Raw genomic sequence first — 26069 nt, forward strand, 5'->3', positions numbered from 1 at the left:
TTGCACCGAAGTTGACGTGCTGGTAACTTACCATGCCCGAGTGTCCTCGCTGCTCCACTCTGCTCTGCTGTTGCTATGGGCGCATGCACGGGACGTCAGTGAGGTCCTACCTCCTGGCAGCTCCTGCGTTTTTAAAGTTAACGCGGGGCCGCAGAAAGGTAATGCTGACATCCTTGTATCTTTTGGGACACACGGATGCTCCAAATGGGACGCCGGAAGTTAATCTCGGCCGGAACACCCAGGGTATGGATAATCGACTGCAGCACCCAGCGTATAAGGCGACACCTGGTGTACAAGATGACCCCAGACATTTGAGAACATTTTACGGGGTTAAAAAGTTGTCTTATAAGCTGGAAAATACGGTATATCAAAATATTTTTTATAAAAGATAAGTGCCTGGTTAGATGCATTTTAGATATTGAAACAGTCATTGAATAATATTCATAAGACGCGATTACAATGTAGAGTAAAATTACGCTAATATCATAAATGTATTTACAGGGATAAAGAAACACAGTACAGGGTAAATTATATAGCTAAACGTATTATAGAAATCAAGAGATGCAAAGTGCTGCAAATCTGTTTTTCAATTACGATTGGAGGGCTCTTTAGTATAAATGCTACGTTAACCTCCTTTATCTTTTTATCTAATTTTAGGAATGGGGCATATTGTAAAATGTATGGTAAGAAATGGCAGAGAGCTAAATGCATACCAGATAATTATAGCACAAGACGCGTAGTATAGCATCAAGCATTCATTGTATACTGTGAAAAATGACAGAAGCGATCTGATTGGTTGCAATGGGCAACTCAGCAACTTTTCCTCTGGACAGTGTTTGAAAAAATCTCCCCCAATATCCTTACATTTTTTCTACTATACTCTCAGAAACTATAATGATCATTACATAACTGTAATAAAGAACAGCTGTACAAACAAAGAACATTTCTGCCGTAGAAGTATTTAAGTCTGCTGCTGGACATGTCCCCATAATACACGGGGCCCCACACTATAAACATGCACTTCCATTTAGGAGACTACATGAGTGAATGTGAGAGAAAGGGGGGCTAAGCTATGCAGGGAAAGGGGCGTGGCCTAGAGAGGCTCTGTTAGAAAAGGGGGCGTGGCACCTGTCACTTTTAATTACAGTAGGCGGTTTGAATAAAGGTGTCCCCTCTACACTACTTGTGTCGCCTACGGAAGCCCCCGGGCCCAGTGTGTCATTCTGCAGCTCAGTGAATCAGCGATGTCCCGTCTCTGCCATCGATTCGCTGAGCTGTAGTCTGACACATTGGGCCCGCCAGAGTTCTCCTTTATATAGTCATTGAATATACACAGGAATTCTTCCATTATGTAGCATCAAGATTTAAAATGTATCATATGGATTCTGTAAATATGGGCATTTTTGTTATATTATGCTTTGTTCTATTTTGTTATTTTCTCCAAGTGCTGTGTCTAGTTCTTTGTTGTCACCATTTGCTTTATTTGGTTTTATATGATATTCAGAAAACTCCAAGAAAAATCAAATTTTCATGAAAACTGAAGGAATTTTTGTTAACCCTATCTTTGTTTTAAAAGAGAGTTAAAATGCACTCACTTTTCTTCCTATAGTAATTTATTCCATATGCCACTGCCATCCCAGAGAGCATTAGCCCTAAACTTGGAATAACATAAGATGCTGGGTTAACCTGTGTTTGAGTTTCAGGGGGATCATTCTGAGCTGCAAAGAGAAAAAAGGAAAATTCTTATTGCCACAAATATTGTACAGTTTTCAGACGTATTATAGTGATGGGTTTCCATCAAACCAGCAATACCGAGCCTCTGAACATGAATATTAACAACAGTATTGGGACACCTACACATTATACCTACAGGAGCTTTTGGGACATCCTATTCTAAATGACATTCATATGGTGTTGTCCCCCTTATAATGGCTTCAACTATTCCAGAAAGACTTTTTACAAGATTATAGAACTTATCCTGGAGAACATTTGTGAGATAAGACACTGGTGTTAGATGAGAGGGCCATAATCCTTGTTCTTATGTTTGATGAGGTTGAGGTCAGACAAGTTCTTCCACACCAGACTCCCCCCAACCATGTCTCTATGGGCCTTGCTTTGTGCACTGGGGCACAGTCAAGCTGGAACAGGAAAGAGCCAAACCTAAGCTGTTGGAAGCATAGAATTGTCCAAAATGTCTTAGTATGCTACAGCATTAAGGGGGTACACTGCCCCTACCCCCGCCATCTCCCTGCTGCACCCGGCATTCGTTTAGAGCTTTGGGTGCAGCACCAAAGGCTCGCGATGTCACAGCCACACCTTCTCAATGCAAGTCTATGGGAGGGGGCGTGACGGCCGTCACGCCCCCTCCCATAGACTTGCATTGAGGGGACATGGCCATGACGTCACGAGCGGGGAGTGACCGTGATGTCAAGAGCCTCCGCCCCGCGTTGCCAGTCATCCAGCACGGAACAAAGTTTGCTCCGTGCACCGGATGTCTAGGGTGCCGCAGCCTAGATCGCGTGGGTCCCCAGAGGTGGGACCTCTGTGATCAGACATCTTATTTACTATCCTTTGCATAGGGGATAAGATGTCTAGGGGCGGAGTACCCCTTTAAGGCTGGGGTCACATATGTCCAGTGTCCAGCATATGTGAACTCTGCCTAAATCTTGACGCAACTGAAACCATGACTGATGACAACATGCACCAGTTATCATCAGTTTTATGGCATCTGGCGTACGTTGTTTCTGAACGCCGAATGGGGGAACGCAGCAAGATGCTTTCCCCTGTCCGGTGCCGGTCCAAACTGAGATGCCGGATAAATGTGAACTGTCCCCGGAAGAAAAAGATGCCGGAAACTAAGGGCCTAGGGCCAACCGTTGGAGAATAACCACATAGCATTATGGGTCACAATGCTATACTTTATGTGCTTGACCTATATGCATATGTGTTTTTTGATTTTTATTAACAGTGGGATCTCTCAGTAAAGTAATACTTCCTGATATTACTGCAGAAACCTTTGCCCCTCTAATATAACACTATGAGGGGCATTTACTAAGGGGTTTAGTCATTTTTTTCTGACTACTTTTGGCGCAAAATTGTCGCAATTGCGCCTACCCTATAAATTGTGCGACTTTCCCTAGCAAGAGCTAGAAAGTAAAAAAAAAATTTCCCGCTTAATTTACGCAAGTTTTCAGTTTTGACTTGCAGTGGTCAGGAATTTATTAACTGAGACAGTCGCAGTTGCGCAATAAACTGTCGCAACGGCTATAAAAATTGACTAAATTTACTCCAGCTCCAACATGGAGCAGGAAAAGCTACTGCCGCCCGGGCTCCGACATACTTTCTCCCCGCTACCCTCACTGCGCTACCGGGACACTACAGTGATTTACATCCCACCCCTCTCACCTGCCAGCGCCACACAACTTCCATCTGTCTTCTGTTGCAAGACTACAAGTCCCAGCATGGCCTTACAGTGAGGACACGCTGGGAGTTGTAGTCTTGTAGCAGCGGGAGCTGAGCGGCGCGGGCGGGAGACAAGGGGGGGGGGGGGTAGCGGGGAGGCCGTATGAGGAGCCCGGGCGGGAGACAAGGGGGGTAGCGGGGAGACCGTATGAGGAGCCCGGGCGGCTGCACTGTAATGTCAGCCCGGGCTCCTGCCCTGAGAGCCATAGGCTTTGGCTGTCAGGGCATGCTGGGTGTTGTAGTTTTGCAACAGCTGGAGGGCCACAGTTTGCAGACCACTGGTGTGTGGTCTGTAAACTGTAGTCCTCCAGCTGTTGCAAAACTAAACAGCTGAAGGGGACCGGCGAAGAAGTTCACTTACCCTTCCGAGGCTCCAGCGACGATCGCTGATGGAGATCGTCGCGCGGCACTGTCGCGCGACAGTGTCGTGCAGCGCTGGATCCTACGGAAGCCGGTAAGTTGCGCAAGCTTCCCAACCAGGGTGCCTCCAAATGTTGCAAGACTACAACTCCCAGCATGCCTGGACACCCTTTGGCTGTCCGGGCATGCTGGGAGTTGTAGTTTTGCAACAGCTGGAGGCACCCTTGTTGGGAAACACTGGCCTAAAACAGTGTTTCCCAACCAGGGTGCCTCCAGATGTTGCAAGACTACAACTCCCAGCATGCCTGGACAGCCATTGGCTGTCCAGGCATGCTGGGAGTTGTAGTTTTGCAACAGCTGGAGGGCCACAGTTTGCAGACCACTGGTTTGTGGTCTGTAAACTGTAGTCCTCCAGCTGTTGCAAAACTAAACAGCTGAAGGGGACCGGCGAAGAAGTTCACTTACCCTTCCGAGGCTCCAGCGACGATCGCTGTCGGAGATCGTCGCGCGGCACTGTCGCGCGGCAGTGTCGTGCAGCGCTGGATCCTATGGAAGCCGGTAAGTTGCGCAAGCTTCCCAACCAGGGTGCCTCCAGTTGTTGCAAGACTACAACTCCCAGCATGCCTGGACAGCCTTTGGCTGTCCGGGCATGCTGGGAGTTGTAGTTTAGCAACAGCTGGAGGCACCCTGTTTGGGAAACAGCGGCCTAAAACACTTGGGAAACACTGGCCTAAAACAGTGTTTCTCAACCAGGGTGCCTCCAGATGTTGCAAGACTACAACTCCCAGCATGCCTGGACAGCCAAAGGCTGTCTAGGCATGCTGGGAGTTGTAGTCTTGCAACATCTGGAGGCACCCTGGTTGGGAAACACTGTTTTAGGCCAGTGTTTCCCAACCAGGGTGCCTCCAGATGTTGCAAGACTACAACTCCCAGCATGCCTGGACAGCCTTTGACTGTCCAGGCATGCTGGGGCTTGTAGTTTTGCAACATCTGGAGGCACCCTGGTTGGGAAACACTGTTTTAGGCCAGTGTTTCCCAGCCAGGTTGCCTCCAGATGTTGCAAAACTACAACTCCCAGCATGCCTAGACAGCCTTTGACTGTCCAGGCATGCTGGGACTTGTAGTTTTGCAACATCTGGAGGCACCCTGGTTGGGAAACACTGTTTTAGGCCAGTGTTTCCCAACCAGGTTGCCTCCAGATGTTGCAAAACTACAACTCCCAGCATGCCTAGACAGCCTTTGACTGTCCAGGCATGCTGGGACTTGTAGTTTTGCAACATCTGGAGGCACCCTGGTTGGGAAACACTGTTTTAGGCCAGTGTTTCCCAGCCAGGTTGCCTCCAGATGTTGCAAAACTACAACTCCCAGCATGCCTAGACAGCCTTTGACTGTCCAGGCATGCTGGGACTTGTAGTTTTGCAACATCTGGAGGCACCTTGGTTGGGAAACACTGTTTTAGGCCAGTGTTTCCCAGCCAGGTTGCCTCCAGATGTTGCAAAACTACAACTCCCAGCATGCCTAGACAGCCTTTGACTGTCCAGGCATGCTGGGGCTTGTAGTTTTGCAACATCTGGAGGCACCCTGGTTGGGAAACACTGGCCTAAAACAGTGTTTCCCAACCAGGGTGCCTCCAGATGTTGCAAAACTACAAGTCCCAGGTTGGGAAACACTGTGCCCGGCCTCCGCCCCACCTTACTGTAAGGGCATGCTGGGAGTTGTAGTCCTGCAGCTGGGGGCAGGGGACAAGCTTGTCACTTGCCCACACATCTCCTGCACCACACAACTACAACTCCCAGCATGTCCTTACTGTAAGGGCATGCTGGCAGTTGTAGTCGTGCGGGGCGGGAGATGTGTGAGCAGGTGATAATAAATGTACTAACCCATTTTTTTTGTTTTCTTCTCATTTCAGATCCGTGTATCTTGTGGACTCCTTCGGATTCGGTGGACTACTTCGATGACCAGCGTTTTTCTTTGTTTGATTTTAATAAAATGGTTAACGAGGGCTTGTGGGGGAGTGTTTTTTGTAATAAATTTTTTTTAAAACCTGTTGTTTTTTTTTCTTACTTTACTAGACACGCTTAGTAGTGGAAGCTGTCTTATAGACAGAGTCCATTACTAACCTGGGCTTAGCGCTAGCCACAAAAACAGCTAGCGCTAACCCCCTATTATTACCCCGGTACGCAACGCCACATGGGTGCCGGGAAGAGCCGGTACCAACAGGCCTGGAGCGTCAAAAATGGCGCTCCTGGGCCTAAGCGGTAACAGGCTGGCGTTATTTAGGCTGGGGAGGGCCAGTAACAATGGTCCTCGCCCACCCTGGGAACGTCAGGCTGTTACTGTTTGGTTGGTATTTGGCTGAGAATGAAAATAGGGGGACCCTATGCGTTTTTTTTTTTAAATAAATAATTAAATATATTTAAAAAATGCATAGGGTCCCCCTATTTTTATTGTCAACCAAATACCAACCAAACAGTAACAGCCTGACGTTACCAGGGTGGGCGAGGACCATTGTTACTGGCCCTCCCCAACCTAAATAACGCCAGCCTGTTACCGCCTAGGCCCAGGAGCGCCATTTTTGACGCTCCGGGCCTGTTGGTACCGGCTCTTCCCGGCACCCCTGTGGTGTTGGGTACCGGGGTAATAATTGGGGGTTAGCGCTAGCTGTTTTTGTGGCTAACGCTAAGCCCGGCTTAGTAATGGACTCAGTCTATAAGACAGCTTCCACTACTAAGCCTGTCTAGTAAAGTAAAATAAAAATAAAACACAACAGGTTTAAAAAAAAATTTATTACAAAAAACACTCCCCCACAAGCCCTCGTTAACCATTTTGTTAACATCAAGCAAAGAAAAACGCTGGTCATCGAAGTAGTCCACCGAATCCGAAGGAGTCCACAGGATACACAGATCTGTAGAAGAAGTAACCCAAAAAAAAAAAAAGTGTAAGTACATTTAGGGAGAAAAAAACTGTGTTAAAAAAAATGTAATAAACACACACACACACACTAAACGCCGTTTACCACTTCTGAGCCATGACTACAATTTACAGTGATCCCTCAACTTACAATGGCCTCAACATACAATAGTTTCAACATACAATGGTCTTTTCTGGACCATCGTAAGTTGAAACCAGACTCAACATACAATGCTACAGACAGTCCAGATCTGTAAAACGTGTCAATGGCTGGAAGAACCAACCAATCAAAATGGGCATTCACTGGTAAAACCCCTGTATTACTGAAGTGTATGCACTGACTGGTGTCTGGTATTACATGTTCTGTACACTTTACCTGTATCAGGGTTAGCTGCTCTTTTGGACACCAGGTGAGGGCGACTCCATTACTTGTTTGGGACATTGCCTGTACTGTACAGGACCCCTGAAGAAGCTCCTGTCCTCTACATAGACCAGTGTTTCCCAAGCAGGGTGGCCCCATCTTTTGCAAAACTACAACTCCCAGCATGCCCGGACAGCCTTTGGCTGTCCAGGCATGCTGGGAGTTATAGTTTTGCAACAGCTGGAGGCTCCCTGCTTGGGAAACACTGACATAGACAGTAATTTACACCTCCCAGCAGATCTTTATTACTTTTATATGTAAGGATTTGCTTTATCTATATCAGTTATCTACTTATTTTTCTTTGTCACTTTTTCCTATTTTGGATGACATTTTGGTGCCTTTAGAACCAATTACCACGTTTCCATAGAGTTATGGTCTCAACATACAATGGTTTCAACTTACAATGGTTTTCCTGGAACCAATTAATATTGTAACTTGAGGGACCACTGTAGTTATTGAATTATTTAGATGTGGTGAAAAAGCTAAAAAAAAAACCTCAAAAACAAAAGATCCAGAAGGAAACCAGCAGACAAACCTATTCAGACAGCAGGAAAAAGGAACAGACTATTTTTTCTACTACATGAAGTAAATTTCCCACTTGTGCCTATGTGTGCCAAATTTATTAACGCCGTGCAACAATTTAGTAAATTTGTCGCACATAGTCAAAAATGAAGTAGAAAAAAACAGGGTAAAAACCAGACTACATAGTAAAAGATTAGTAAATGCCCCTCTATGTCCTCTTGTGGTAGTTTTTCTTCTTTGAAATCTCCTCTCCTCCTTTACTGTGTTGATTCACTTCATCTATTTAAAAGTCTTTATCATATCCCCTCTGTTTCTTCTTTCTTCTATACATGTTAAGGTCCTTTAACCCCTTAACAACCAATCGCGTATATTTACATCCTTGGCCGGCTCCCGCGATATAACGCGGGGTCGCGCGTCGACCCTGCGTGATATCGGGTCGGTCCCGGCATGTAACTGAAGCTTATAGCGCGCGACAGCGATCGCGGTGACGCACGCTATTAACCCTTTAGACCCTTTAGACATCAGTAAGCTCTGCCTGTGCCCCAAGCCAGCTGCAGGGACAGGAGCTAATGGAGAAAATTACCGAAGATCCCCGCCATGGAATGGGACAAGGTGAGTACCGTTGTAATCAGTGTCACCTGCACTATTTGTCAGTACCAACAGATTAGTGCAGGTGACAATGGTGACAGATTTCCTTCAACCTTTCCTGAATGTAGCAGTAGTGATGAAAAAAACGGGGTTCCTCTGGCGCTATCCGCAGCGATAACAGGACTTCAGTGGATTGTAATAACCAATACACTTTATTTGCCAATATCAGACGCGTTTCGGGACCTAGTCCCTTTTTCAATGATACTAATGGCTTACAAAACATTAGTACGGTCTTTGTTATATAGACTACTGAAAAAAAGCGCGCTAGTATGTGTCTTAATCCTGATTGACAGGACGCCTCGTGTGATCGTTCCTGACTCAGCAAGTGCATCCCTATGATGTAAGGGTGAGGAGTATATATGTTTCTATTCTCGTGTTTGCTCCTACATCAATAAATGCTCCTATCAACAATGTTTCTTTATTTGTCTGTTGTTGCTTCTTTACTTCAATGTATTACCAATGCGCTTGCGTGTCTATCTGCTAATATTCCTATGACAGTTCTTACTGGCCCTGCGCAGGCGCACCGGCCATGGGACTCTGGCAGTTCTTGTAGATGCTCCTTGTTGGTGCTCCTCGGAAACAGGATTTTTCTGATATAAATTTGCTTCCTATTATTTTCTTACTTCAGCTGTGGTTATCTTTATTAACTAAAAAGATTATTCTGTTTACAATAGTTAGATTTAATTTGTTGAAAGGATTGCATTAGGATATGGTTATTTCTTAACAACTTAGTTTTTTTTGGAATTATTTCAAGTTATATGATGTGCTAATAGGGGCATGTTATATGGTGGGGAACATAATATACTAATGGTGGGATATTTTTTAGTTTGGAGAATGAAATGAGGTTCTACCTGTGAGGAAATTAGATTATTATGAGGTATTGAATGAGATTATGTAATATATATATTTATTTATTCTAGAGTGGATGAGTTCTCTTTTAGTCTTCAGTTCTTTTTTTGTTATTTAGTTATTATTTTCTTGTTACTACATATTACATGTTTTAGAGATGTTCTTATGTTTCTATGTTTCTATATACATATATATATATATATATATATATATATATATATTTATCTCAGGCTCTTGGATAACAAGGAATAGGCTATAGTTTGAACTTTTTTCAAACTGTTTCTTCTTGGTACCTGGGTGACCGGGGTAATCAGACATGGTCCAAGCATTCATTCAAACCGGATGGTTGCAACGTGTCCATCTTGTATATCCAAAATTATTCACGTTTACATAACTTTCCGTATCGGTCTTCGGCGTCTGACGGTATTTGTTCCATTGCTGTAATTTTAAAGTCTTGCATTTTACTTTGATGTTTCTCCATTGCATGACGGGAAACACTATGCTTCAAAAACTGATGGGTAATATTGTAACGGTGACCATTAATTCGGCTGCGCAGTTGTTGTGTAGTTCTGCCGATGTATTGTAGTTGACATGTACATTCAATCAGATAGATTATGTATGTCGAGCTACAGTCCATTCTTGTCTTAATTGGGAAAATTTCCCCAGTTTGTCTACTGGTGAATTCTTTTTTTTTCATGGATTATACTCCCACACAATTTACATGTTCTGTTTCTACATCTGAAGCATCCTATTGGTTGAGTGTTGTCATTTTTTTGTTGCTTTTTGAGTTCCTTTTTTCTTTTTCAGATGGCTAGGAGCAATAAAGTTCTTAATTGTTTTTGCTCTTCTGTAAGTAAAACCTGGTCTGGAAGGTAGAACTTTTTTCAGGATAGGATCGTGTTTTAATATATGCCAGTGTGTATTAAATATCCATCTGATATTTTTATAACTGGCAGAATAGTCCGAGATGAAATTATTACTGTTTTAGAAATTCTTGGTGTCCACTTTTCTTTTCTCTGGTCTTCTCTGACTCGCATCTCCTCTATGTTCCTCCTGTTCTTCGTTTTTCTCTTCTTCTCCATCCCTCATACCATTTATTCTACGTAATTCCAGTGCCCTTATATATGCTGCCTGTACTATGGGTTTTGGTTAGCCGTCCTGTTAAGACACATACTGGCGCGCTTTTTTTCAGTAGTCTATATAACAAAGACCGTACTAATGTTTTGTAAGCCATTAGTATCATTGAAAAAGGGACTAGGTCCCGAAACGCATCTGATATTGGCAAATAAAGTGTATTGGTTATTACAATCCACTGAAGTCCGGTTATCGCTGCGGATAGCGCCAGAGGAACCCCATTTTTTTCTTCACAACTGCTACATTCTGATCGTATTGGACCATCCAGGATCCGATTCCCGGAGGCAGCACCGCAAACATCACACAAGGCGATTCATAGTGGTTGTGGCTGTGACACAACCCTAAAAGGTGAGCATAATACCTCACCGCATGTTCCTGTATTTTACCATAATTTCTTTACCTATACGTACTGTCCCATGGGAGGCTCTGCCTGTTTGTTTCTCTTGTAGTCATCAACCTTTCCTGTTAAGTTTTATCCTGTAATCCATGTACTAGTTTAGTATCTTCTCTGAACTCTCTCTAGAGTATCTATATCCTTCTGGAGATACAGCGTCCAGTATTGAGCACAATACTCCAAGTGAGGTCTCACCAGTGTTCTGTACAGAGGCATGAGCACTTCTCTCTTTCAACTGCTTATACCTCTCCCTATACGTCCAAGCATTCTGCTAGCGTTTCCTACTGCTCTATTACATTGTCTTCCTACCTTTAAGTCATCTGAAATAATTACTCCTAAATCCCTCTCCTCAGATACTGAGGTCATTGCTGTGTCATATAATCTATATTCTGCCTGAGGGTTTTTACACCCCAGGTGCATTATCTTGCACTTATCCACATTAAATTTCGGTTGCCAGAGTTCTGACCATTCTTCTAGTTTGCCTAAATTCTTTTCCTTTTGGCGGATCCCTCCAGGAACATCAACCCTGTTACATATCTTTGTGTCATCTGCAAAAAGACTAATACCTTACCATCGAGACCTTCTGTAGTACCGATAATGAAGATATTAAACAATATTGGTCCCAGTACAGATCCCTGAGGTCCCCACTGGTGACAAGACCTTGCTCTGAATATTCTCCATTGACTACAACCCTCTGTTGTTTGTCACTCAGCCACTGACTAATCCACTCAACAATATGGAGTCCAAGCTCAATGACTGTAGTTTATTGATAAGTCTTCTATGTGTCAAAATCCTTACTAAAATCTAGATATGCGATGTCTACTGCCCCTCCGCCATCTATTATTTTAGTCACCCAGTCAAAAAAATCAATAAGATTTGTTTGACATGATCTCCCTGAAGTAAACCCATGTTGTTTTTCATCTTGCAATCGATGGGATTTTAGATGTTCCACAATCCTATCCTTTAGTAGGGTTTCCATTAATTTCCCCACTATAGGTGTCAGACTAAATAGTGCCCATCATTGGAGCATATCTGCACAGTACCACTTCTCTTGTCCTGTATGCTAGGGGTAATTCTCAGTATATTATATATAGTATATAGACAGTGCACAGTACCACTTCTCTTTATTTGTATCTACTTATACTTTGTATGGGCTCTGTAGTAATTCTAAGGTGGTAATATATTTTGGGATGTGAGGTCTGGTCCTTGTTTTGGTATCAGTTTTTTCTGTTTAAGGCTAAGTTTCTACTTGGTTTTTTTTCTGGCAGTTTTTGGAAAACTGCCACTGCAGTTTTTGAGACAAAGTCAGAAGTGGACCCATAAGGAAGGAGAAGTGTAAGTCCTTCCTTTGTATCTCCTATTCCTTTTGAATACATTTCTGGCTTTGGCTTAAAAACTGCAGTAGCTGTTTTCCAAAAACTGCCAGAGAAAAAAAAACAAGTGGAAACTTAGCCTATGGGTTTTATTTTGGGGTCTGGTCTAAGGCTGTGTTCACACGTGGATCTGCTGTCAGCTCAGGTTTTTTTCATTATTATTATTTTATTTATCATTCGGCAGTTTAACAGCAGCACAAATTTATGGATAATTTATATGGTGGAGTTTAGAAACTGGTAAGGGCTTTGGGCAGTTTTTGGCTGTATGGGACCCTGATGGCTACCTTTTTGGATGACATTAATCAAATATGTATGGCAACCTTAAAGGGGCACTCAAGATAACTAAATTTATTAAACACTTTTCCCCTATCCACAGGAAAGGGGATAAGAATCTGATCACGGGGGTCCTTACCCATCCGCAAACCGGCCCCCACCTTCCCAGTCAAGCACAAGGGACGACCTACTTAGCCAATCACAGGCTGCAGCGATGTCCCGCTCAGCCAGTGATTGGCTTAACTGACTGCCACATGTGCTTATCCAAGAAGGTCGGGGCCGCAGTGTGGTGAGGACGGCTAAGTAGCCAGGGACCCATATAGAAGATTGCAGGGGGTCCCAGGGGGGGGGTCAAAGGTCTCAGCGGTCCTGTGGATCGGGCATAAGTGTCTGATAAGTTCAGTTCTCCAAGTACCCCTATAACAGTCTAGTTTTTATATCTACATTTGCTTCACTCTATTCTATTTATATTTGTTTGTCTTCAGTCTATTGCTCATAAGCAAATCGCTTTCTAAGGAGAAACTGCATTACGGCTCTGTAACAAGCTATATACCTGCGCATGTGGGTATAGGGTCAGACCACTCTCCTGTGTCCTGGCACCATAATGATGATGTTCCTTGTAATTCAAATCCTTCTTCACAAGTGACGTTACACATGGATGTATACCTGAACGCACCGAATGGATCAGAACAATTTACTTTACCATGTTCTGGACCCTGCAGGGCCGTACAAGGAACAGCTGTAACAAAAATATCAAAATATATTGAATCATGTAAGACATAATACTTACTGACAAACTGAATATTATGAAACAGAATTAGGATAAAGGAAAGATGTGACTAATATACATGTGCTGGTCTTTAAATGATCACTTTCAGATACAAAATTTTTTGATATGTTGTAAAACATGTATAACCAATAGGTTTTGCAATTGCTTTCATTAGAAAATTTTAAGTATTTCATATTGAAAAAGCCAGTCAAACAACTGCCCCCCTGCCTGCTTGGACACATACTAGTCCTGCTGTGTCCATGCATCATCACCTATGTCATGGACACACTTCCTTGATTGACAGCTGTGAGTGCAGGGCTCCCAGCTGGAGGAAAAATACTCCCACTGTCGGCTTGTGTCCCGCTACTGTCAGTGAGGACAAGCTGGGAGTTGTAGTTTTCTAATGCTAGGGGAGATGTGAGCAGACAGCATACTGCGGGAGGGGGCGGAGACCTGCACAGTGAGGCCACGCCCCCTCCCTTTGAGAGGAATTCAGACTAGTGAGCTAAATTAAAAGTGTAATAAAAAAATAAATAAAGGTTCTAGACACATAAAAATTAGATGTAAATGGCCAGGATTAGGTACTGAGTGATATATAAAAAAAATTTTTTTAGTTGAATCTGACGGGTACACTTTAAATTTATGCAAAACGCTGTTACAATAAATATTTAAGTTGTAGATGTTTCTGCTACAGGCATTCCTTATTTCATTTTTTTGCATACTTTTTAGCAACTTTTGCATTATTCTTCAATAACATAACTGCATACAATATATAAATAATACCCTCTGTGAAATGTATGGTATTGAGCTCTTTATGGCAGTATTATTTTAAGGAGTAATTCAGAGGGGAAAAAAAGATGTTTAAATTATCTGTAGCCAGAGTAGTTTTCTTTATGGCAGTGTTCCCTAACCAGGGGGCCTCCAGCTGTTTCAAAACTACAACTACCAGCATGCCCGGGCAGCCAAAGGCGGGATTAGCACACCATTGTGCTCACTCCTGTCTATCCAACTCCTGTCTGAAAAAAGAGAGAAGGGGATACAGAGCAGCCTGCAGTGATTGGATGAAGAGACCCAGCACAGCACAGCAGACTCAGGAAGGAAATTAAAAAATCTCCCAAAAATGTTTGAGGTCCATTAGTTCGAAGGAACCTTTGGATTTGTTTAAAATTTGATGGCTGATTCGGTTTCTGCCGTAAACATTTGCAGTGAATGTACTAGTAAGTGTATCAAAGCATGCTATGCCACTCCTGTACAGGAGAAAGTCACCACAAAACTAATTCCAAAAAGTTTCTAATGGATCTGAATTTTTCTTTTTATAAACTTAATTTTTAGTCAATAATTATAAGGCATATATCTGTACTGAAACATAAATTATTAAGTGTAGAGTAGAGAATTACCAATACATTTAGGCACAGGTTCTGACCATTCTCCTGAATGTTGGCACAATAGAAAGTTTGATCCTTTTAATTGAAATCCATCTTTACACGTGAATTCACAAATGGATCTAAACTTGTATTCTCCGAAAGTATGGGAACAGTTCATGTGACTTTGTGATGGATTTTCTAGAGCTGAGCAAGATACAGCTGTAAAAAAAAAGACCGACAGGTTAGTGCAGGTGACAGATTTCCTTTAACCTTTCCATGTAAGTTTTATCCTGCAATCCATGTACTAGTTTAGTAACTTCTCTGAACTCTCTCTAGAGTATCTATATCCTTCTGGAGATACAGGGTCCAGTACTGCACACAATACTCCAAGTGACGTCTCACCAGTATTCTGTACAGCGGCATGAGCACTTCTCTCTTTCTACTGCTTATACCTCTCCCTATACATCCAAGCATTCTGCTAGCGTTTCCTGCTGCTCTATTACATTGTCTTCCTACCTTTAAGTCTTCTGAAATAATTTCTCCTAAATCCCTTTCCTCAGATACTGAGGTCATTGCTGTGTCAAATATTCTATATTCTGCCCAATGGTTTTTACGCCCCAGGTGCATTATCTTGCACTTATCCACATTAAATTTCAGTTGCCAGAGTTCTGACCATTCTTCTAGTTTTCCTAAATCCTTTTCCATTTGGCAGATCCCTCCAGGAACATCAACCCTGTTACATATCTTTGTGTCATCAGTAAAAAGACCAATACCTTACCATCGAGACCTTCTGTAATATCACTAATGAAGATATTAAACAATATTGGTCCCAGTACAGATCCCTGAGGTCCCCACTGGTAACAAGACATTACTCTGAATATTCTCCATTGACTACAACCCTCTGTTGTCTGTCACTCAGCCACTGCCTAATCCACTCAACCAGCTCACCCTAACTTCCCGCTGAGGGGAGGTGAGTACAAAACTAAAAGGGGGGGGGGCTTGATGATGAAGAAGGCCGCAGTGGTCTTCAACCTGCGGACCTCCAGAGTGCTTGCTGGGAGTTGTAGTTTTGCAACATCTGGAGGTCCGCAGGTTGAAGATCACTGATGAAGGGATTGACAGGCGAAGAGTTCGCTCGAGTATAAGCCGAAGGGGGTATTTTCAGCACGTAAAATCATGCTGAAAAACTACTTATACTCGAGTATATACAGTATATTTGTTTGTCTTCAGTCTATTCCTCCTAAGCAAAGCGCATTCTAAGGAGAAACTGCATTACGGCTCTGTAACAAGCTATATACCTGCGCATGTGGGTATAGGGTCAGACCACTCTCCTGTGTCCTGGCACCATAATGATGATGTTCCTTGTAAGTCAAATCCTTCTTCACAAGTGACGTTACACATGGATGTATACCTGAACGCACCGAATGGATCAGAACAATTTACTTTACCATGTTCTGGACCCTGCAGGGCCGTACAAGGAACAGCTGTAACAAAAATAATATCAAAATATATTGAATCATGTAAGACATAATACTTACTGACAAACTGAATATTATGAAACAGAATTAAGATAAAGGAAAGATGTGACTGATATACATGTGCTGGTCTTTAAATTGATGCAAAACGCTGTTACAATAAATATTTGTATTGTAGATGTTTCTGCTACAGGCATTCCTTATTTCATTGTTTGGCATACTTTTTAGCAAATTTTGCATTATTCATCAATAACATAACTGCATACAATATATAAATAATACCCTCTATAAAATGTATAGTATTGAGCTGCTCTTTATGGCAGTATTCTTTGAAGGAGTAATTCAGAGGGGAAAAAAAGATGTTTAACCAGGGGGCCTCCAGCTGTTGCAAAACTACAACTCCCAGCATGCCCGGGCAGCCGAAGGCGGGACTAGCACTCCCTTGTGCTCATTCCTGTCCTGTCTATCCAACTCCTGTCTGAAAAAAGAGAGGAGGGGTTACAGAGCAGCCTGCAGTGATTGGATGAAGAGACCCAGGACAGCACAGCAGATTCAGGATGGAAATTAATGCATGGTGATTGAGGGCGGGCTCAGTGCTTGCTTTGGACACGACCCTTCCTGAGCAGTGGATGTCAGAAGAATGAGTGAGCAGCATAACAGAGGGATTTGTGAGCTAAATACAGACACATAAAAAGACATGTTAAGAATCTGCATGACCTAGTGAGTAAATATAATTTTTTTCTGTGATATGACAGGAACGCTTTAAGAGCGGGTCTCCATTCTGCCATCATCCACATGCCCTTGTAGTGATTATGACTAGCTCTTTTGAATTGGTTAAAGGGGTACTCCGGTGGAAAACATTTTTTTTTAAATCAACTGGTGGCAAAAAGTTAAACAGATTTGTAAATGACTTCTATTAAAAAATCTTTACCCTTCCAGTACTTTTTAGCCAGCTGTATGTTACAGAGGAAATTCTATACTTTTTGAATTTCTTTTTTGTCTTGTCCACAGTGCTCTCTACTGACACCTCTGCCTGTGTCTGGAACTGTCTAGAGCAGCATAGGTTTGCAATGGGGATTTTCTCCTGCTCTGGACAGTTCCTGATACGGGCATCAGGTGTCAGCAGAGAGCACTGTGGACAAGACAAAAAAGTATAGAATTTCCTCTGCTGCTAAAAAGTATTGGAAGAGTAAAGATTTTTTTTATAGAAGTCATTTACAAATCTGTTTAACTTTCTGGCACCAGTTGATTTAAAAAAAAAAAAAAGAAAGTTTTCCACCGGAGTAACCCTAGAGGTGAAAATTTTTTTCCCAAAAATGTTTGAGGTCCATTAGCTCGAACTTTTGGACCTTTGGATTTGTTTAAAATTTGATGGCTGATTCGGATTCTTCCATAAACATTTGCAGTGAATGTACTAGTAAGTGTATCAAAGCATGCTATGCCACCCCTGTACAGGAGAAGGTCACCACAAAACTAATTCCAAAAAGTTTCTAATGGATCTGAATTTTTCTTTCTATAAACTTAATTTTGAGTCAATCATTATAATATCTGTACTGAAACATAAATTATTAAGTGTAGAGTAGAGAATTACCAATACATTTCGGCACAGGTTCTGACCATTCTCCTGAATGTTGGCACAATAGAAAGTTTGATCCTTTTAATTGAAATCCATCTTTACACGTGAATTCACAAATGGATCTAAACTTGTATGCTCCGAAAGTATGGGAACAGTTCATGTGACTTTGTGATGGATTTTCTAGAGCTGAGCAAGATACAGCTGTAAAAAAAATAGATGATTGAATATTCAAATGTTATACAGTTTAGACATAAACCATGTAAAGATGTTGTACAAAACCCTTTTAATAACCTCCACCCCCTGTCACTACCACATCCAAAGGTTTACGGTGTCCTGGTCATAAAAAAAATATATATGTATATATATATATATATATATATATATATATATATAAAAACACATTTGACATGTCACAAGTTTTGATCAGTCATGGTCCCAGTGCTGAGATCCCCACCGATCATTACAAAAAACTGGGAGAAGTGTACCCTTAAGCACTTCACTCCCCAACTCGCAGCAATCTCCAACCAGCTTCTCCGGATGGCCTCATAGACTTATAATGAAGCTGGAAAGAAATTGCTGCAAGTCGGGGAGTAAAGCACTTAAGCTCATCACAAGCTTCTCTGGATGGCCTAGTAGAGTACGTTGACTCTACAGAATTTCCCCGTGTGGAATTGCGCTCTGAAATTGATCCAAATTAAGGTCGGACTGCATTGCCATCAATGGTGACCGCGCAGGACCGCACAGTGCTGGCGCTGAAAGTTTTCGTCTGCTGCCGCTCAGATGGAATTTTCGAGCTGAAATTACAATCGGAATTCAGCGCTGAGATTCCATAGTGTGAACGTACCCATAGACTTATAATGGAGCAGTCCATAGAAGCTGTATGGAGATCACTGTGAGTCAGTGAGGGAAGCACTTAAAGGGGTATTCCAGGCAAAACCCTTTTTTATATATATCAACTGGCTCTGGAAAGTTAAACAGATTTGTAAATTACTTCTATTAAAAAATCTTAATCCTTCCAATAGTTATTAGCTTCTGAAGTTTTCTGTCTAACTGCTCAATGATGATGTCACGTCCCGGGAGCTGTGCATGATGGGAGAATATCCCCATAGGAACTGCACAGCTCCCGGGACGTGAGTCATCAGAAAGCAGTTAGACAGAAAACCACAACTTAACTTCAGAAGCTAATAACTATTGGAAGGATTAAGATTTTTTAATAGAAGTAATTTACAAATCTGTTTAACTTTCCGGAGCCAGTTGATATATAAAAAAAATTTTTGGCCTGGAATACCCCTTTAATTGCAGGCTTCTCCCTGCTTATTTTACTGATGTCATGTGACATGTCAAAGTTTTTTTTTTATGACACTTTATTTAGGAATAGTCATAATGAAAACCACTAGAGGGGTACTTGGTTGCTAGATATCTTATCCCCTATCCAAAGGATAAGGGATAAGATGTCTGATCGCGGGGGTTCGGCTGCAGTGCCCCCCTGGATCTCAGGCTCAACACCCAGACATTCTGAATATTGATGTTCAAAATTCCTGCCTTGCTAGGCCTCAGGTGGCAGTGGTCGCCATGCCCCCACCCCCCATTCAAGTCTATGGGTAAGATGGATAAACAGCGTTCACATATTTCCGTACCTCCCATAGAGATGTATGGTGGGGACCTGTCTGCCACAGCTTCAGCAGTGGTTGCTAGTAATGATTGTGATGCATGTGGATTGCTGGGGCACAGTGCAAGAGATCACAGGGGGTCCCAGTGGCCTGCGCTGAGAGGATAAGATGCCTAGGGGCTGAGTACCCTTTGAGACCTAATGGAAAAGTACTACAGTTCGGTAATTTGGTTACAGATATTTACCCTTACATGTTGGGATAGATTCAGACCAATTTCCGGAGTCCTGGCAGGACAATGATCTTGTTCCTGTCATCTGGAATCCTTCTTCACAACTGAAGTTGCAAACAGAGTTATACTGGAACGTTCCCAATGTGTCCGAGCAGACCATTTGCCCATGTGATGGAATCTGCAGAGACCTACAAGATATAGCTACAAAACAGCACAAAATGTTTAATTCAATATCACAGATAATATCTGTCCTGGTCATGTGATAAACACACAAGCACAGGCAGGTCTAGGATGATAGGTAGGCAGAGTAGGCAGCTGCCTAGGGTAACATTAGATAGGTAAAACGGCTCCTAAATGAGAACTCCAGCAAAAATGAACTTATCCTCTATCCACAGGAAGGGAAAAGAAGCTGATCAGGGGGGATCCGATCTCCAAGATGGAAACCCGGCTCTTTCAGTGAGGAGCTTGTGTCGTCTACAGGCAGACGGAATGCGCTCTATTAATTTCTAAGGGAGTGCCAATGATGCCCGTGCACCGTACTCTGGTCATTTTGGCACTCCCATAGAAATGAATAGAGTGCGTGCCGCCTGCAGCACGAGTTCCTCGCTGACAGTGGCGGCCCGTTCCAGAGATCACGGGGGTCCCAGTGGATAGGAGGTAAGTACATTTTTGCCAAAATTCTCCTTTAGGGCAGGGTCACACATATTTTACGCAGTGGATCTGCCGATCCTACAGTGTGCCTCCAGCTGTTCCTGCTCATAGCGTCAATCTGCCGCTATGAGCAGACGCACAGCGATCTGCGAGTCGCAGCACGCATGCCCAGTGAACTTGCAGACATAGTGGGCGCTCCCCCTGCTCCCTAAGATAGGCCGAGATAGGCCGAGAGCGGCCGCGATATGTGCGAGTACACTACGCATGCACACGGTGACTCACAGAACACTGTGTGTCTGCTCGCAGTGGCAGACTGACGCTACGAGCAGGAAAAGCTGGAGGCATACTGTAGGGTCTGTCATTGGCGGATCCGCAGCATAAAATACGCTGTGGATCCATTCTGTGTGACCCTACCCTATATCTAAATGTCTTTAGCCAGTTGAATGCCAATCACATTTGCCTGAATCCATCTGGTAAATCAGTGAAGGAGCAGGGACACACAAACAGGAGTCCCTGCTCCTTTACTTAGCAGTCACATGGTCACTGTATGCCTCACTTCTCAGAGTCCCTGACTCAGTAAATGTGTGTCACCCAGAGGTAAGTAAAGATTCATTTGTGGTGAGGGTGTTATGAGGGCAGGTGTTATTACCCTAGGGGCAGATGGCATTAACCTCTTGTGTCCGTGGTTTAACCTCTACACCACCTGAATGTATACCGCTGAATCCTGGGCTAGGCACGGGGGCAAATAATGACTCCAACGCCAAGTTACGGAACAACGGCAGCTTTACTGAGTCAGACAGGTGTAACAGTCTTAACAGCTTGGCAATGCCCAAGGGGATGACCAGTGACTTCAGCGACCTCAGGGCTTGCTGGGACTTGTAGTGGACTTGGACAATTTAATGCAGGGTCATGCTGACTTGACACTGACTTATCTTGACTGACTTGACTGGGACTGACTAGACAGACTTCACCCCGTTTGTAGCTGACCAGGTTTTGACGTTCACCTGTGGAGTAGTGGACTTTTGGATGCGTGGCTGCGTGGTAGGCTTATGGCCTCCTCAGGACACTAGACACTCTGTGGGAGATTTATCAAAACCTGTCCAGAGGAAAAGTTGCTGAGTTGCCCATAGCAACCAATCAGATCGCTTCTTTCATTTTTGAAAAGACCTCTGAAAAATTAAAGAAGCGATCTGATTGATTGCTATGGGCAACTCAGCAATTTTTTTTTTAGAAGCTATAAAATGCCCAACTGTGGGGTGTTGGCAACAATGCACAACTTCTCCTTGCTGAAGATAAATGTGATCCTCTCAGCCACTGGAAATCTGTATAGATGATGCTTGAGAAATATATGTAGACTCCTTTGGACTGAACTGGACTAAGTGTCCCTGGGCTATTGGCCCATGTAACCCAGGATCTCATTCTACTCACTACTCTGACTTTTACTGAGCTTCTACATCCACCTCTGTATATAGGATCTAAACAAAAGATTGGCGGGAGATGCTGACTACTGCAAGTGGTTTGCTCCTGTCACGTTACAAATAACCTCTAGGACCTAGGTTTTCAAATTGTGGACCTCCAGCGGTTGCAAAACTACAACTCCCAGCATGCCCTGACAACCGTTGGCTGTCCGGGTATGCTGGTAGTTGTAGTTTTGCAACAGCTGGAAGTCCACAGTTTGGAGACCACTGCTGCAGGTGGTAACAAAGTATACATTACCACTTACATGTTAAATATACATAAAGGGGAATATTTATCAAAACCTGTGTGCAGAAAGATGGGCGCAGTTGCCCATAGCAACCAACCAAATCACTTTTTGTTTTTAAAAGGGTCTCTGAAAAATGAAGAAGTGATCTGATTGGTTGCTATGGATAGCTGCTCCACTCATGCTCTACGCAGGTTTTGATAAATCTCCCCCCAAATAGTATAGATGGAAGTGTGGTTTCCCGGTACAGGACCCTAAGGGCTCTCCTGCAATGCTTGCCCTTGGTCGCCTCATGTAAAGTGTGTTTATAATTATTTAATGTATAGAAAATATATGTAGAGGACCTTAGTGGTCACATGATGCACGGTTGTGATGTATAAAATGTACAAGGACCTTAGAGGTCATGTGATGTACCCAGAGTTCACTGGGTTCATAACTGACAGGTTTGCTGACCAATGAGCTTAGTCCAGCCCCTTATTATATAAAGGGCTGTAGTCACTAAATTCTCTCTCTTAGGCTGCATTCACATCTTGTTTTTACATTACGGGTGCCGGATTCGGCTGGGGGAGGGTCGTACCGGGCTCTCCCGTACCCCAGCTGGACCAGCACTGAACTCCATTCACTTTAATTAGCCGACTAGAGTCAAACGGTGACTCCGGTTTGCTCATTTATGATCTGTATGCGGTTTCCTGACCGGACCTAAAACTGTAGTATACTAAGGTTTTAGGTCCGGTCACAAAACTGGATACGGGTCAAAAATGAGCTGACTGGAGTCACCGTTTGACTCTGGTCGGCTCATTAAAGTGAATGGAGTTCAGGGCTGGTCCGGCTGGGGTACGGGAGAGCCTGGTTTGCAACTCTCCCAACCGGATCCGGCAACCGTAATGTAAAAATGAGATGTGAATGCAGCCTTAGTTCCGGATTATCAGAGAAACACAGTCATCTCAGCCGAAATCTCAATTCATCTAGGCCCAAAGCCTAAGAACCTGCAGCCACTAAATGTGAGTTACTCAAAGCTCCATCTATAAAATCCTGTGTGACTACTACCAGCTAAGATATTAATTAGTTGCACAGTGGTCTGCATCAAAAGCTCATTGCTTCAAAGTCCAAGCAAACCTGTGAGGAACCTGTATCCCGGTTTACTCTTGAAAAGACTGTTATGTTAAAGACTGTTTAATAAATTCCGCAAGTAAAGTTTCTTCAGTTTATTCCTGAAATCTGCTGTGGTCATTCCGTTATTTTTTCCATGCCATTTGTGGGACGGTTGGTTAGTGAGGAACATTACTATTGAGGAAACCCCACGCTGGCATCGCAACATTCAAGGGACCCTACACTACCACTGCAACACTCCAGTCACCGTTACTCTCGCGGCACCACAGAAGGCTGCAAAATAGGTACACACAGGGCTGGCTCTGCCTATAGGCAAAATAGGCAGCACTAGAGCGCACTGTTGATGGGGGCATGCTCTGCCCTAAGCTATAAAGTTAGCCAGCCTCTGAAGCATTCACCCATCCAGCAAAACCCCGTCACTCCAGTAGTAAGGAGATTACATGAGGAGGAGGTATGTTACAGTGTGTCACCCCAGTAGTAAGGAGATTGCATGAAGAGAGGGTTTGTTACAGTGTGTTAGCCCAGTAGTAAGGAGATTACATGAAGAGGGGGTTTGTTACATTGTCACCCCAGTAGTAAGGGGGGGGGGGTGTCAAAGGGCAGAGCCAATGGGCGGCAAAATTACCTTTCGCATAGGGTGGCAAAAATCCTTGCACCAGGTCTGCGTATACAGCACAACTAAACAGAAAAGTGCCATTTGGGGGTCAATGGGGAAGATTAATCAAAACTTGTGTAGTAGAGAAAGAGCGGTGCAGTTACCCATAGCAACCAATCAGATTGCTTCTTAAATTTTTCAGACACCTCTTTTAAAATGAAAGAAGCCGTTCCGCTACACAGGTTTGGATTAATCCCCCCCCCCAAATCCCCATCAATATGTCTAACAACCATTTAGTGCTACAAATCATGCAATGGGACACCATGACTACATTACTGTCTTGCTGCTCAGTGTACGGGAGCAGGGACAACAGTTTTTGAAAGGAGTCCCCCCCCCTTCGTACTTACTAAACATGGCATACAAGAGAGGGACTCCTGTTGAAGGCATAAAGAATTATGGGCCACTGATACAGTTTAGTAAGAAGGCTTCATGATGACATCTGAATGTTATTTCTTACCATTTTCACAGTTTGCTCCGTAGAAGCCCAGCCAGCATTTGCAGGTATAATTTTGTATAGTTTCCATACAATCCCCATGATTGTTGCATGAAGAATCACTGCAGCTGACTGTAAGGAGATGTAAAAAAAAAAAAGGCAAAATGTAACTTTTTTTTCTAAATATAATTTTCTAAATTTTTTACTTGTTTTACCAATACCAACTGTCCCACAACAGGCGCTGTTCATGTGACTACATTGGGGGAGACATCGTTTACATGACAGAACTTTTCTGGGTGGAATGTAGCGGAAAAATCCCGTTCTGAAATTCGGTTGCGGCAGAACTCCATTGTTATCAATGGGATTCTGCTGCACCGGACAACATCTGTGGTGGAAATCCTGATTCCGCCCTCCGCCGAAAGAATTGGCATGTCAATTCTTTCGGCTGAATCCGCTCAGAAATGCATTACCTTCTACGGAGTGGTCCTAGCGCGGGAATGTTTTCTGATGACCGCTATTTGGAAAATGTCCACCAGAAAAAACACGGGTGGACATTCCGCAAATATTCCGCTGTGTGAACATAGCCTTATCGGTAGATATGGGCAACTGCCCCACTTTTTTTTTTTTTGCACCACTTTTCCTTAAAGGGATACTCTGGCCCTAAGACATCTTATCCCCTATCCAAATGATAGGGGATAAGATGTCTGATCGCGGGGATCCCACCACTGGGGACTGCTGCAATCTTGCATTCAGCACCCACCTCGGGAGCTGCCTCGAGTCTGCTGTGTGATGGACACGGGGCTGGAGTATCGTGATGTCACGACTCCGCCCCATGTGACGTCACGTCCCGCCCCCACTATGCAAGTCTATGGGAGGGGGCGTGACGGACGTGCTATATACAGTATTTTAGAGAAATTTGCCAGTATTTACTGTTGCACACTAGTGTTCATTTTTATTGTCCATAATTTTATTGCACTGAATACTTAGGGAAACCATGTATATGGTGTTAGACACTTGGGGCATTGTCTTTTACTATAGTGCAGTATTTGGGGCTACTGGGAAGAGGTGATGACTTATTGGCAAGTAAGTCACTAGCTGACGCATGCACATGATTTATATATATATATATATATATATATATATATATATATATAAACTAGCTGAGTACCCGGCGTTGCCCGGTTTTTCCTTCCTAATCCTTGTTGGGGAGGAAAATAAACAAAGGAGGAAGCTTTTGACTTCATATGCAGTCCTCATATATTGTTGTCATATCCCAACCCCACATTCCGACCTCCTATCCCGTCCTCCTATCCTGTCCTCCTATCCCGTCCTCCTATCCCGTCCTCCTATCCCGACCTCCTATCCCGACCTCCTATCTCGACTTCCTATCTCGTCCTCCTATCCCGTCCTCCTATCCCGTCCTCCTATCTCGACCTCCTATCCCGTCCTCCTATCCCGTCCTCCTATCCAGTCCTCCTATCTTGACCTCCTATCCCGACCTCCTATCCCGACCTCCTATCCTGACCTCCTATCCCGTCCTCCTTTATCGACCTCCTATCTCGACCTCCTATCTCAACCTCCTATCCCGTCCTCCTATCCCGACCTCCTATCCCGTCCTCCTTTCCTGTTCTCATATCTCGACCTCCTATCCCATCCTCCTATCTTGACCTCCTATCCCGACCACCTATCTAGACCTCCTACCCCATCCTCCTATCCTGACCTCCTTTCCCGTCCTCATATCTCGACCTCCTATCTTGACCTCCTATCCCGTCCTCCTATCTCGACCTCCTATCCCATACTCATATACCGTCCTCATATCCCTTCCTCCTATCCCGACCTCCTACCCGACCTCCTATCCCGACCTCATATCCGGACCTCCTATCCCGACCTCCCATCCCGTCCTCATATCTCGACCCGTAATATGTGTACCAGGTATTGAAATAGCTCCAGCCATACGGATATTATATGAGAACATACATTTCCCATTGATTTGCCCGGTTTTTCCTTCCTAATCCTTGTGGGGGAGGAACCTCGACCTCCTATCCCAACCTCCTATCCCATCCTCATATCCCATCCTCATATACCATCCTCATATCCCGTCCTCATATCCCGTCCTCCTATCCTGACCTCCTATCCAACCTCCTATCCA

At 43.7% G+C, this 26069-nt stretch overlaps 1 protein-coding gene across 5 annotated transcripts in view; it reads right to left on the reverse strand.

Annotated features, from left to right (window-relative positions):
* Nucleotides 1-26069, reverse strand: part of LOC130275536 (P-selectin-like) — a 73742-nt gene that overhangs the window by 32628 nt on the left and 15045 nt on the right. For 4 of the 5 annotated variants that reach the window (XM_056523593.1, XM_056523594.1, XM_056523595.1 and 1 more), the window contains exons 4-10: nt 23945-24052; nt 19385-19570; nt 17546-17731; nt 15778-15963; nt 14513-14698; nt 12900-13085; nt 1596-1718 (exon numbers count right to left, since the gene is read on the reverse strand). In XM_056523593.1, the coding sequence (XP_056379568.1) occupies nt 1596-1718; nt 12900-13085; nt 14513-14698; nt 15778-15963; nt 17546-17731; nt 19385-19570; nt 23945-24052 (1161 nt within the window). The remainder of the gene's footprint in view (nt 1-1595; nt 1719-12899; nt 13086-14512; nt 14699-15777; nt 15964-17545; nt 17732-19384; nt 19571-23944; nt 24053-26069) is intronic. The other variant, XM_056523596.1, reaches the window with a different exon arrangement.

This window comes from Hyla sarda, chromosome 6 (assembly GCF_029499605.1).
Source record: "Hyla sarda isolate aHylSar1 chromosome 6, aHylSar1.hap1, whole genome shotgun sequence".
Lineage (NCBI taxonomy): Eukaryota > Metazoa > Chordata > Amphibia > Anura > Hylidae > Hyla > Hyla sarda.